At 42.1% G+C, this 14,327-nt stretch overlaps 1 protein-coding gene across 1 annotated transcript in view; it reads left to right on the plus strand.

The window, feature by feature from the left end:
* Nucleotides 1-14,327, plus strand: part of DCAF5 (DDB1 and CUL4 associated factor 5) — a 47,823-nt gene that overhangs the window by 12,011 nt on the left and 21,485 nt on the right. The window contains exons 3-5 of the mRNA XM_069949146.1: nt 1,313-1,349; nt 1,434-1,573; nt 1,934-2,063. Coding sequence (XP_069805247.1) covers nt 1,313-1,349; nt 1,434-1,573; nt 1,934-2,063 — 307 coding nt within the window. The remainder of the gene's footprint in view (nt 1-1,312; nt 1,350-1,433; nt 1,574-1,933; nt 2,064-14,327) is intronic.

A 14,327-nucleotide genomic window follows, 5' to 3' on the forward strand; every position in this document is an offset into this window, starting at 1 on the left:
CCCCAAGAGTTTAGGAGCACTTACACACAGAGGCATGCGGTGTGCGGCAAGCACCATCACAAGAGTCACCGGTGTTCATTACTTGCTGACAACTCTGCCTACCCGCTGATGATTGACAAATCTTTCCCTAGCCTATGTGATTATCCCCTGCATACTGCGTTAATGTGTTTGTTTTGTTTCTCTAAATACAGCATGGGTGTGCTGTCCTCCATACTCTCCCCTCTCCTGCAAAATAGTAGATAATTTTTAATCAAGACTATTCAGATGATTGCCTTATTTTCATTCCAGTTCATCCCAAAGGATTTCCTCCCAACCGTGTGACTCTGGACCTTGCTTGGCGCGCAGGGACACAGTCATGTTGGCATAGAAAAAAGGCTTTCTGCAATCTTGCCACAAAGTTGGAAGCAAAAAAAAAACTGTCAAAAATACCGTTCTTTTCTATTAACATTACGCTTTACTGTGAATAATGAGCGTACTGGGAAGTGCTGGGGGTCTCCCAGCATCCTCTAAACCCAGAAATGGTTATTAGATTAGCAGAGAACACAGTCCACTGCTCCAGAGACTTGTGTGCAGCTGCCCAACCATGGAACCCCATGTCTTCAGGTTTCCATTTCTTGTGTTTATGTCACTTCCAAAGACAGTATTAAAGGGTATTCCACTCATACATAACTTTTCATATGTTGCTGCTCATGGCGAGATTAACTATTTATTTCATACTTGTTATTACCTATTTAGTCTCCTTCCCCCAGCTTTTCTCTCCGTCTCCTCCTCCCACCTCCCTTCCAAGACTGCTGGATTAAGCTGTATCTGCAACATTGTAGCTTCTTTGTAATGCTGGGAGGGTTATGGTGAACTTATTGTGGTTAACCCTCCCAGCATTACAAAGTTGCAGATAGGGACTTGTTTACATCAGCCATCTCAGATGGGAGGGGGGAGGAGGGGGAGACGGGGATGGAGAGAAAAGCTCACACACTGTATTTTGGGTTTTCAGCAGAAAGCAGCAGCTCAGAACTGGGGGAAGGAGGCTGAATAGATAGCAAGTATGGAATGAAACTCAGTTAAAAAGCCTGAAATCATTCACTAGGGAATGCCTGTGGTTGTGGCCATATGGTATATGTAATGAATGAGGTTTCTATTGCTTGACACTAAAGAATACGCATACATGCTGCTGGAGGAATGTTGAGTCCTCATCCAGGTCACCTTTCCTTCATAAAATTATGAACAAATAATTGCAAATACCCAACAATAATTCTAAATAGTTACTGTTATCATTTTATTACTGATCCTTAAGACTATTTCAACTGCTTTGCAGGAAATGATGAACAGGTGATCCTCCATGATGTTGAGAGGTATGTATCCTTCACACTAGTCACATCTATCCTGAATGAACAGAAGAAGTAAGAGTTTATTTTCATTGTTTATTTTCCTTTTAGTGGTGAAACACTGGATGTCTTCACTCACGAGGAGGCAGTGTATGGACTGTCGGTCAGTCCGGTCAATGACAATGTGTTTGCCAGTTCATCAGATGATGGCAGAGTCTTAATATGGGACATCAGGGAGTCGCAGCAAGGAGGTAAGGAGCAGCCTTTATACTCTTTCTGTATAAATGAAACTTTGATTATCTAGTGATATCAGCATGTTTAATTAGTTACAATACAGAAGAATATTCATAAAGCCGGCTCACCTGCCAATCAGCTGTTCAGTGCCCGCACTACAGTGAGAATAATACTGGAAGCAGGTGGCTCTGTACCCTGTGTAGCAGCTGCAGCAGGTTACTGCAGCCTTGGCTCCTATTCACTTTAAGTAGTGAAGACACCAAACACTTGATCGGTAGGGGAGCCGGGTTTCCCATAAGCTATTGATTGTTTTATCCTGGACAATGCCTTGTAAACCATACATAACTTACCCTGATCTATGTCTTCTATCTCTTCAGATCCTTTCTGCTTGGCTCACTATCCGTCAGCCTTTCATAGTGTAATGTTTAACCCTGTTGAGCCCAGGCTGCTGGCGACTGCCAATTCCAAGGAAGGTGTTGGGCTCTGGGACATCCGAAAACCTCACACGTAAGATTTAATTCTAATCCTATTGCCAAGCATATCATCAAAAAGTTTTTTGTTTTGTGTTTTTTTTGTGATTCAATTCAAAAAGTGAACCCCCTAAATTATATAGAGTTATTACAAACCTGAGGGAACTTCTTATAGTGTTTATCTATGTTAATGTTGATGATTATGACTTACAGCCAAGGAAAACCCAAAATTCATTATCTCAAAATGTCAAAGTAATTAACCCAAAACACCTGCAAAGGCTTCCTAAGTGTCTAAAGGGAATCTGTCAGCACCCGAACCCGAGGTGCTGACAGTGTAGTATAGGTGTGTGCCCTTGTGTGCATATTCCCTGTCTACAAAGCCTCCGTGCAGTAGATTTTTTACAAAAACACTTTAACCAAGTGTCAAAGGAGGAGTAGTGGCTTGGCGTTTGTGCCGCACTTTGGCATGCCTCACCACTACTTACTCCTCCCAGCTTTCATCTATATTTACCCGTTAGCCTGCCACCTACTCCCCATTGCTGTCATTTAGTTGCACCCGTGTGCCGTTGCAGGCAAGGGCCACATGTCACAGATTCCCTCTGGGGGCGCGCTTCTGGTAACACCGTTCCTCCCATGGCGTATATGTGAACAGCGTTAACATGGGCGCGGCCCCCAGAGGGCCAGCTCATGCGCGAACTGTCAATCGGTGCACGGCCCTTGCCAGCAACGGCATGTGCGTGCAAATACATGACGGCAACTTGGAGCAGGAGGCAGGGTAATAGATAAATGTGCATGAAGACAGGGAGGAGGAAGTAGTGGTGAGGTTTGCTGAGGTGCGCTACTAACACCAAGCCACTACTCCTCTTCGACATTTGGTTAGAGTGTGTTTGTAGACAGGGACCATGCACACAAGGGATATACAAAAGAAGAGCCTGTGGAGCCTTGTGTAAGAGTTTCGAAACACAGGACTAGCCAGATATCCCTCCAGGAAGGGCCCAGCCAAGGGGTGGCTCTTGTAGGGAAACCGCCAAAACCACCACAATGTAAAGACAAGGGAAAAACCAAGGCCAGGTATCCATCCCAGGAACCAATGCACCTAGGATTTCACTGTATTGAGCGCTTTGGTCTGGCAGCTGACCGTGTTTTTTTTTTTTTTTGGATGGTCTCCCTGAGATTTGTAGTCACTGTTTTCCATATAGCTTTACTAGGCATTGCTCCCACCTAGCTAGAATCCTGCTCCACACTGATGAGGGGCAACACCCCAAAACAGCTGTCTGTGGATACCTGGCCTTGGTTTTTCCCTTAACATTACATTGACTTATAGGGCCCTAATCGTTAATGGTTTGGTGAGCCATGTCATTTGCTGTGGTAGGTCCACTGTTATATCAAGACCAAAGTCAGTGCAGCCGTGTACCAGGAGATAATAGAGCACTTTATGCTTCCATCTGTCCACAAGCTGTTTGGAGATAGAATTTTTGTTTTCCAGCACGATTTGGCACCTGTCCACACTGCCAGAAGTACCAATACCTGGTTTAATAATTACTGTGCTTGAATGGCCAGCAAACTCACCTCAGATTAAGCCCATAAAGAAATAAACCCATGGGGTATTGTCAATAGGAAGATGAGAGACACCTCTTCAGTGCCACAGGCTGATCTACTCCATGTTGCACAGATACGGTCATTCATGCTAAAGTGTCCACGACCATAACTATCAGTTGGCCAACATATGATTTTTTTACAGTTTGTTTTATATAATAATCTAATTTTCTAAGATAATGGGATTTGGGTTTTCCTTGGCTGTAAGACAGGATCATCAACATTAACAGAAATAAACACTAGAAATAGTTCCCTCTGTTTGTAATAACTCTATATAATATAGGGAATTCACTTTGAATTAAATTCTTGAAAAAAAATAAGCTTTTTTTGCTATTCTAATTTGAGATGCACTTGTAAATATATTATAGTAAGTAGACTTCTAAACCTGTTTAACTCAGGTTACTTCATGTCTAGTCTACTCACATTTATTAATGCATCTAAGCTGCTGCTTCTTAGTGTCTTCCTAATTCTCATTATTCAGAGTGCATTGAATTTTTAGGGACCTAAGTACAAAAACTGTCTTTGTGCACAGGAACTAAATGCTTTGTCCTAGCTCATAAGGCTCTGACTGAATAACTAGCCCAGCGGTGCCAGCTCTGAGCCTTTCTATTGGATTGTATTACATATGGCTATGTTGATTGAAAAATAGCAAAGCGTTCGGGTCTTGGAAGTCGGGGATGAAAAGAAGGAAAATGCAATCTCCTAAAATCGCAGTGCCAGGAGGGGGTTAATAGTTTAGACTCTATGGATTTTTTATTTTTTGTATTATACATTGTTTGTTCAGTCCACCTAATACACTAATAATGTCATGCGGTGTATTGTGACTATAGTGCTCTTATATGGTGTTAGTGTTACAGTAATGATATGGGTCCCCCAGCCCCATTATGATATGGTACAATGATGATATGGGTCACCCAGTCCCAGAGTTGTCTGCATTCCCCAACAATTGTGTGCCCTGTTGGGGAGCGTAGTGCACAGATAGTGGTCTGTTATCATAGCGGTGCTCATATACATTACGAAGAAGCAGATTGATGATTGTCGGATGAACAGCCAGACAGGTTAGTCCTCTTGTTCAGACAGACCGTACAAAATTAACACCAGCGGGCGAAAGACAAACAATCTTTCTGGGAAATTTTTTTTTTCCAAAAAGATAATTTGTGGATGAAATATATTTCCTGAAGGAAACCTCTTTTGAGGTCAAAGAATTTAAGCACACCTGACTGTTTTACAGACAGCAATGTTTTAACATCCTCTACAGGGATCGTTAGTTTTACCTGACAAAGGAACATTTTGGTCAAGATTCTGCGTTTTCATCATGGGTGCCTGAATTATTAATATTTATTATTTATTTATAAAGCGCCCTTGATTCCAGAGCACTATACAAGCAATAGGGGGTGACAAACAGGAACGTTTACAAGATCTGAACACATTACATGAATAAGGTACATGGAGATAGAGGACCCTGCCTGCAAGGGCTTAAGAGGGGATTGTGTGGGCAGCAGTGCCAATGTGGATAGTATCAATGTGGAGCGGTGGGCGTTGAAAGGTCAGTGCAGCATCTGTACAGACGTATGAAGATCTTCTCTGTATAATTATGTGGTAATATTTGGGCCACTAGGTGGCAGCATTGCTCATCACAACAGCACAGCTACTGATTGGTTGTGAGTTGTAATACTGCCATCCACTAGTTCAGACACAGTTGCCCATATACATTAGATAAGGATTATATACTGTATATATATGGGGAGGCAAGGAGAGATAGCTTTTGGCTATTGGCTACTGGTTATTGAAGGTGTCTAGGGACCTCTAAAGGCCCCCCATACATCTTCTATAGCTGACAGCCAAACGATCGTCTGGCCATTGGTTATATCTCCTGTTCTCACCACCCATCCTCCCTATACGCAGGAACAATTGGTGCAGTCAAAAACACTTTTATTGTCAGATAACATGTTTCGTGGTAGATAAGACCACCTTAAGAGGGTCTTAGCAGAGGCCCTGGGGTGGGGGTGGGAGGCGCCGTAAAAAAGGTTAGCACAGGGTGTCATCTACCTTAAGGCCGACTCTGAGGCCTCCATACTGTACACCTCCTTCTCCCCTCTGTAGTTTTTACTCTATACTGTATGCATCCTCCCTCTGTAGTAAGGCCCTTTATACTGTATACCTTCCTCGGCCCTCTGTAGTTCTTACATTATATTTCAAGCCTACGTCGATCAGCCTGCAAAATGAAGATAGGTCTTCTATTCGGAGAAACACTGTACTACCTTGCTCGACTGTAAAAAAAATATCTTTACGATATCTTGGTTATAGTAGCTGTTTCTCCTTCAGTGTATGTAGTCACCAGGCTCACTAGAATAATTTATAAGTATAATTCTGATTGACATAGAAAGTGCATGTATGTTGCATTGTCACCAGTAGGTGGCACCTGTTTCTTACTCTCTGATAGGCTTTGCTCAATGACTGCAATAGTAAAACTCAGAAGAAAAAAAAACTGGCAGGTCCTGACAAGAAGGAGTCCAGACTTTACAGGGAGCCACATTCTTAAGATTTCTAGCCTTGCTTGGAAAGCAGGATTCATCAAACTTGACACCCTATTTACACTATGCCTCAGGCTGGGAATACAACTAGGAGCAAAGAAAGTGAGGACTTAGGTGGATGCATAGTTAAAAGAATTGATCTTATATGGAAGTGCTGCGGAATCTGTTGGAGCTATACAAATTATTATTATTATTATTATTATTATTTTGTTGTTTTTATTATTATTATTATTATTATTATTATTATTATTATTATTATTATTATTATTATTATTATTATTATGAGCAGTATGTGAGTTGTACAGATATATGTAAAGGTTTTCACACCTTATAACAGATAAAGCTTATACAAAGTTCTGCTATCTGTCATCTGCCCATACTGAAGTATCCAGCACTGATCAGTGTGCACAGTAATGGTTTACTAGAAATAAGACTGATGTCTCCTCTTTCTTTGTTCTTATGAAGTATCATTTATGTGACTATTACTTCCACATTTAGCTCTGCCACCTCCACTGTGTACACTGTATCTTCCTGCTGTTGTATCGGAATTGTACACAATTACTACTACTAGTGGATGAATTCCAAAAGGCATTGTCAAATAAAACAGGTCTATTAGATTTATAAAAATAGAGTAAATAGATTATAAAATGTGTGCACTCTGCATAGGCCCTATTCATATCATGTTTTTTGAGCTATGTCGCCATTGTAGGTCACGATAATGCCAAAAAGGTATTCTGATGTATTCTGTGACATGCTTGTATACTTGAATTAAATTATGTCATACGTCATAGAAACTTATTCAGGAGGAGAAGCAAGCAGAAGTCATGTGTCACGTAACTTTGACAGACACATAAATCTATGAGGCTATCAAGGTCTCATATATCCACAGCAAGGAGAGAAGCATGTGGCATTATGCTGCCCTATCTGCTCATTCTACTGATCGATCTGGTTCTGAACACTCATACCGTGACAGATATTTAAAAACAAAATCCTAATGTGAAGAAGTGGGACCACCTCTGTGTTTGACACCTATTAGAAGCCTAAAAACATGACTGGGGATTATAGCCAAGCCAGAAAAAAACCCAGGAGAGGCTACCCATCTGTAGAAAGCTGTTTTGGGGATGTATTGCCCCCTCATCAGTACAGGGCAGGGTGCAATATTCCCAGATAGGGGGAATGTAAGAGATTTTGGGGGGGGGGGGGGGGGGGGGTCCATAGATTATGGCGGCTTTATAGAGAATGAGTGGAGCCACGAGAGCTGCGCACTTGGCTCTTTCTGGTGGAGAGAATGAATAGAGCCCATGGGTCACATGTTGTACCCGTAACTGTATTCATAATAAATAGCAGGGCTGTGGAGTCGGAGTCTGAGCTAGCTTTTGTCTGAGTCAGAGTTGGAGTCGGAAAAAAATGTACCGACTCCAACTCCAGCTTTAAAAAAAATCTTTAAAAAAATGTAGAATTGAATTTTGATATAAATTTTACAAGTTTTGCTCATGAATATATATTATAAGCAACATTCTAATAGGACACTGGCCCTATTACATAAGGGGGGGTCAGGGAAAAGTTGTCGGTCACTATTTGGCAGTTTGTCTTCATTGTGTGGGGGGAGATCTGTGCTGTTCTCTTCCTGGATGCTGGATGACTGTATATGAGCAGCAGTGTAATATGAAGAGATCCTGTGTAATATAGAGGAGGAGGAGAAGACATAAGTAGTGTAGCAGTAACCTCTGTCCTCAGTGTGTTGTTTTCTCTCTGGGAGAATATTGTGTATTTTTCTTCAGTGTTCAATGGCTGCAGCTGTGTGTGTGTGTGTGTGCGCGTGCGTGTCATTGTTAGCAGTGTTTCTTAGTTAGAAACCTAGAAGTCTGTCAGCAGGAAAAGATCACCTGCTCCATCTAGTTTAGTTGTGAGCAGTTCAGGACATGGAGACTGGACAGGACACAGACACACAGGAGAAGTTGCTTTGTATGTTTCCTTATTTCCTCAGAAGTCGCCCCATGATCATGTAGGACATTAGGGAGAAGCTGCTTAGCCAGTGTGATAAATGACTCCCCTGGTATCTGACTGTCCATTTATGAAGGGGCAGGAGTCGGGAGTCGGTCCTGATAAAAATCAGGAGTCAGAGTTGGAACTGCAGCTTACCGATCGTTTTTTTTGCGATCGTTTTTTTCCACTATTTCTTCGCTATTGCATTCGTATCTACTGCGAACGACCGAACGACGTCTTATTCAATGAGAACGATTTGCGAACGTTTTGCGAACGAGCAACGATAAAAATAGGTCCAGGTCTTTATAAAGCGATCAGCGATTTCTTGTTTGGACGATATTACGAATTATCGATTAGATTCGAACGATTTAACGATAATCTGAACGATTATCGTCCGGTGGAATAGAGCCCTAAGGATCGTTCGGGCAGGCTGCCCCTACCTCTCCTCCCCACTCGCTGTCTGTGCAGGTTGGCGTTTCCTTTCCCTGGAAAATAATGCTGTGTAGACTGCCACTATATGGATTTGCTGGAATCTTGGTCTGTCTCTGTGGATGGCATCAGTGTGGTCACGTCTGTTCTGATGTACAGAGATCTTGCAGGCTGCCTCTGTGGTGTGATGGTTCCAGTAACCACTACTGTATAGTTATGCTGATATAGTAAGCATAGCACTCAGCATATCTGTGTATAGAAAATGTGTTTGCCCGCACACATATCCAAGTGGCAGCTTTTAAAGAACTATATGTATATAAAGCACCCATACAAACAACCCTGAAGATGCGTCTATAAACATACACTGGTCACAAGGGATTTCATATTACCTTTTGGAAATGTGTTGAGTTGTTTATTGGGGGATAAGCCCAGATGAAATTGACTATTAACAGCAAAGATCTTGCAGTCGGTATTTGTAGCACAGACTTTCTTGCTCTATTGTTTTTCTTGTTTGCATTTGTAATTGTTTTTGTTTAGCCCCAGGTATTTCATTTTGATACATCTGCTAAGACTTTCTGGAATTTGCCAACTTACATAGACTTGTAAGATTTGTCATGACATGAACCTGGGAGATGGGAATAAAATACTCTGGTGTAAAACCTCACTTTTCTGCACTTTCAGAAAGGAAAAAAATCTTGATTGTTTGTTTCCATTTTGCACCCAGTGCAACTACTTGTAGTTACAAAAATCCTCAATTGTGTGTTAAAGTGGTATTCCAAGTTACAATGCTATTACATCATTATTAGGGCCTATTATGGTGCGTTTACACAGGCAGATTTATCTGACAGATCTTTGAAGCCAAAACCAGGAACAGACTATAAACAGGGATCAGGTCATAAAGGAAAGACTGGGATCCATCCTCTTTTAAAATCCATTCCTGGCTTTGGCTTTCAAAATCTGTCAGATAAATCTTTCTGTGTAAACGCACCATTACATGGAGTGATTATCTGCCTAATCAGGCAGGAGGGGTGTGGCAAGAATCCTATTCTCCTGCATATTAGGAGAACGGCTGAACAAAATGATGTAAGTAATACACACATGTTCTGTTTCTGTTGAATAAACCTAGTGACAGATTCCCTTAAAAAAAAAAAAAGGGTATAGAAGATAATAAAGATGTAAATATATTTACCCCTCCCCAGTGTCCTCTCACCTGTTTCCCCGCTGACTGCAAAAACGGATTCAGAAGTGCCAGCAGCGCCTGCAGTGACAGCACAACTAATTCAGCAGCTGGGTCGCATGTACGATCAATGTATCGTTCATCCAGCCATTTAAATGTATTCCTATCGGCAGCACGTCCCCTGTATTCACAGCGAGATGAGTTACCTATAGCGATAAATTTTTCTGCCCGCACAAACGTTGCGATCAGCCGTTAAGCAGGCGCTTTCCAGCTCCTCGTCTGATTTCTGACACCAATTATTCGCCAAAGGAGCGTTTCTACCAACGCTTCCTGCCAATAATCGGCCCGCGTAAAGGGGCCTATAGGTGCAATTGGTCTTCCAGCGTTATTTTCACAATATTGGAAACAAGAGAACAGAGCAATCTTAAACGCTTCTCCATAAGTAATACTCTGATACTTTTCTGCATTCACATAAAATGGTCTCCATTGATGATTTCATTTATATCAGTACAGTCCGTACAGCTAGAAGGGTCACATACCTGTAAAGTCTCTCAAATCCATCCTGCAAAAAAATGAGACACAATAATCCTCTTGTGTAATTGTGCCTGCAGGGGAGCACAGCTTAGAGGTTGTCTTAAAGGGAATGTGTCACCTAGATTTTTTTTTTTCTATCAATTAAGAGACAGACACTAAAACATGTTCTTCTTTTCTAATGTTTTTCTGGTTGTAATTTATTTTATTTATTTTTTGTTTAATTTTGTAAATTATGGAGGCAGCCATATTACCTGAGCTTCTGCTCCACTCTGTAAAAAAATGTTTATAGATATGTACAACAGCAGCAAGGGGAGCATTGGAAATGACAGACGGGAAGGGGCTCATTTACTTATATGTAGGTATGCTCTGTGATCTGTGCAGAGGCTATTAGGAAGGGTTAAGGGTGACTGGCTCGATCCCTTCTTATCTATATATTAGTGTCTCCTTTCATTATACACTTAAAAAGGATGAAAACTGCAAGGTTATAGATTATATGTATATTTAAAATAAATAAAAAAAAAAAAAGTCACCAACATTAAAAAAAAAAAAAAAAAAAAAAAAAATTTTTTTTTTCGGTTCACAGCCAAACAATGATTCTGCCTTGCCGTACACAGGAAATACAGTGCACAAGCCTTTGAGCTGAATCACGTAATTTCGCAATCAGGAGAAAAATCAGGGACTGTGTATAAAAAAAAAAAAAAAAAAAAAAAAGATTAACTCTTGATGACCCAAGTTGTTGTTCTTCCCACTTGTATTCCAAGAGCAATAACTCTAACGTTCAAACATCGACAGAACCACAAGAGGACATATTCTTTGGGATACCATTCACTGTACCATATTTTTATAGGATACTATTTGTGGTGTGAAATTAAAGATCTAAAACTCCAAGTTTTGGGGGGATTTTTTTTTACCTCATTTGTGACTTATTAACTTTATTTTGCAGGTCAGGACGATAATGTTACCCAGCTTGTCACCTTTTACCACTTTCTTACACAATAGTCTTTAGTTGTAACATTTTGTGGAAGGCGCGACATTTTTATTCTTTGGGGTTTTTCTTGTATAGTTGTTCTCTTTTTTATAATTTTTTTTTTTATTACAATTTGTTTAATAGGTAAATTAGGTGATTTTAATATGGGTTCTTCTTTATACATATTTTTATATATTTCAGTTAGGGCTGGGTGATTAATCGAATTAATTCGATTAATTCGCCCAGAATTTGAGAATCGATTTGACTTTTTTGGAAAATCGAAAATCGATTTTCCAAAAAAATCATTGGATTTGGGCGCGCGGGCGGGCTGCTCGCATCCTCCAGCTACTGAAACAGCGTGAGGAGCGAGAGCGCCCAGCAGCGTCCTATGTCCCCGCCTCTGACCCGCCCCCATAGCCGGACGTGTACGCGCGCTTCCTCCCGGCCGCACATGGAAGTCCCCGGAGGAGGCTGCAGATACTGAAGCATCGGGTGATCGCTGCGGGTGCTGGAGCTGTACAGCAGCGACACTATCACCCGATGCTTCAGTATCTGCAGCCTCCTCCGGGGACCTCCATGTGCGGCCGGGAGGAAGCGCGCGTATATGTCTGGCAATGGGGGCGGGTCCGCTGCGGGGAGTAGTGCGGGCGGGAGGAGAGCGCAAGTGCCGGTGGTGTGCGCCCGCGCAGAGCGGGTACACCAGGTATGTTCCCTCCTGCCCCGGTCTGCTCCATGCCCCTGCCGATCTGCCAGTGTGCCCCATGCATGTCCCCCAGTGTACCCCATGCCTTTCCCCCCTAGTCTGCCCCTTGCTCCCCCCAGTGTGCCCCATACTTGCCCCCCCAGTGTACCCCATGCTCTCCAGCCCAGTGTACCCCATGCCCTTCCCCCCCCAGTCTGCCCCATGCTCTTAGCTATGTCCCTGACACTCATCTTTACCTGTACTACTACTACACCCCTCATCTTTACCTGTACTACTACTACACTCCTCATCTGCACCTGTACTACCACTACACCAGGCTCATCTATACCTGTACTACTACTACACTCCTCATCTATACCTGTACTACTACTACTACTACACTCCTCATCTATACCTGTACTACTACTACACTCCTAATCTGTACCTGTACTACTACTATTATACCCCTCATCTTTACCTGTACTACTACTACACTCCTAATCTGTACCTGTACTACTACTATTATACCCCTCATCTTTACCTGTACTACTACTACACTCCTCATCTGTACCTGTACTACTACTACACCCCTCATCTTTACCTGTACTACTACTACACCCCTCATCTGTACCTGTACTACTACTACACCCCTCATCTTTACCTGTACTACTACTACACTCCTCATCTTTACCTGTACTACTACACTCCTCATCTGAACCTGTACTACTACTACACCCCTCATCTGAACCTGTACTACTACTACACCCCTCATCTGTACCTGTACTACTACTACACCCCTCATCTTTACCTGCAACCCTACTACTACACCCCTCATCTGTACCTGTACTACTACTACACCCCTCATCTGTACCTGTACTACTACACCCCTCATCTGTACCTGTACTACTACTACTACACCCCTCATCTTTACCTGTACTACTACTACACTCATCTGTACCTGTACTACTACTACACCCTCATCTTTACCTGCACTACTACTACTGCACCCCTCATCTGTTCCTGTACTACTACTACTACACCCCTCATCTGTACCACTACTACACCCCTCATCTTTACCTGTACTGCTAATCCCCTCATCTGTACTACTACTAATACACTAGTACATAGGGCACATATTTGGGAAAACTACTTATATGGGGCACACAATGGGCTTGTCTACTACATAGGGGCACGGGAGGAGCACTGTTACACTGGGAAGCAATATGGTTGTTGTCTCAAACGTCTATAAAATAGTTTCTGATGCTGCAGGGAGAAAAATGTCCTGTTTGTTTAGCAAAAAGAGAAAAAATCGAGATTTAAATCGAGAATCGTCCAAAATTTTAAAAAAATCGAGATTTAATTTTTGGGCCATATCGCCCAGCCCTAATTTCAGTGTACTGTCAAACTGACATTCTGCACTTCCAGCATAAACGTATATTGAAATGCAGGAAGAGGTTAAAAGGCACTGTCTCTAAAATAGCCAGGGATGTGATGGGGTATCAGGCAGCAAGTGCTGGATAACCCTATATCAGCATCATAGTAAATGTGCATTACACGGTTACCGTTAGTCATTTGTCTGTGTAATGCATAAACATGGGCATTGTCGCTGTATACAAAAAGAGGCAAGCAGGCATCATTTAAAAGAAATTCTGACTTGTCACAGCGACATGTTAGAGGTTTGCATTGGTCGGGTCCAGGTTCTGGGACCCCTGCTGTTCACTAGAATGAAGGGGTAGATGCGCTCAGAAGTGCGCACTCTGCCCCTTTTCTCTCTGCTATAAACTTGTAATACGAGCGATTTGTGTTATATTTGGAGCCTATGCAACTTCCTATTGCCGAAAGTTCCATAGGCTCCCATTATAATTCTGTAGACTGCTCGTATTACCAGTTACAACAGAGATAAAGGGAAGAGCATGCGCTGCAGCCTGCATTTGCCCATTCATTCTAGCAATCTGCGTGGGTCCCAGCACCCGATCCCCGAACGATACAAACCTCTAACACGTCTGAACTTTTTTTTAAGGGTAGCTTCACACACACCGTATCGCAGCAGATTTTCTGCTGCGGATCCGCAGCTGATTTGGTCTAAATAACTGAACACAGCATCAAATCTGCACCATCAAATCTGCGGATCCGGTGTGTGAAGGCACCCTAAATGATTGTTACACTTCAAATAAAAAGGGCTCAAAACACCTCCAGGTACACTTATAACAACATACCAAAAAAGAAAAGATGTGTACCTATATAAAGATTAGATTATTAGAATATTAGATTTTATAGAGGTAAAAAAAACACTAGCTTTTAAAAACACCAAAAAAAAAAAAAAACAAAACACACTGGGAGAGGATGAATCCCAAATAGACCTCAACTCCCCCTAGGATCACATATCCCACAATACC

The sequence above is a fragment of the Dendropsophus ebraccatus genome, chromosome 13, assembly GCF_027789765.1.
Source record: "Dendropsophus ebraccatus isolate aDenEbr1 chromosome 13, aDenEbr1.pat, whole genome shotgun sequence".
NCBI classification, from domain to species: Eukaryota; Metazoa; Chordata; class Amphibia; order Anura; family Hylidae; genus Dendropsophus; species Dendropsophus ebraccatus.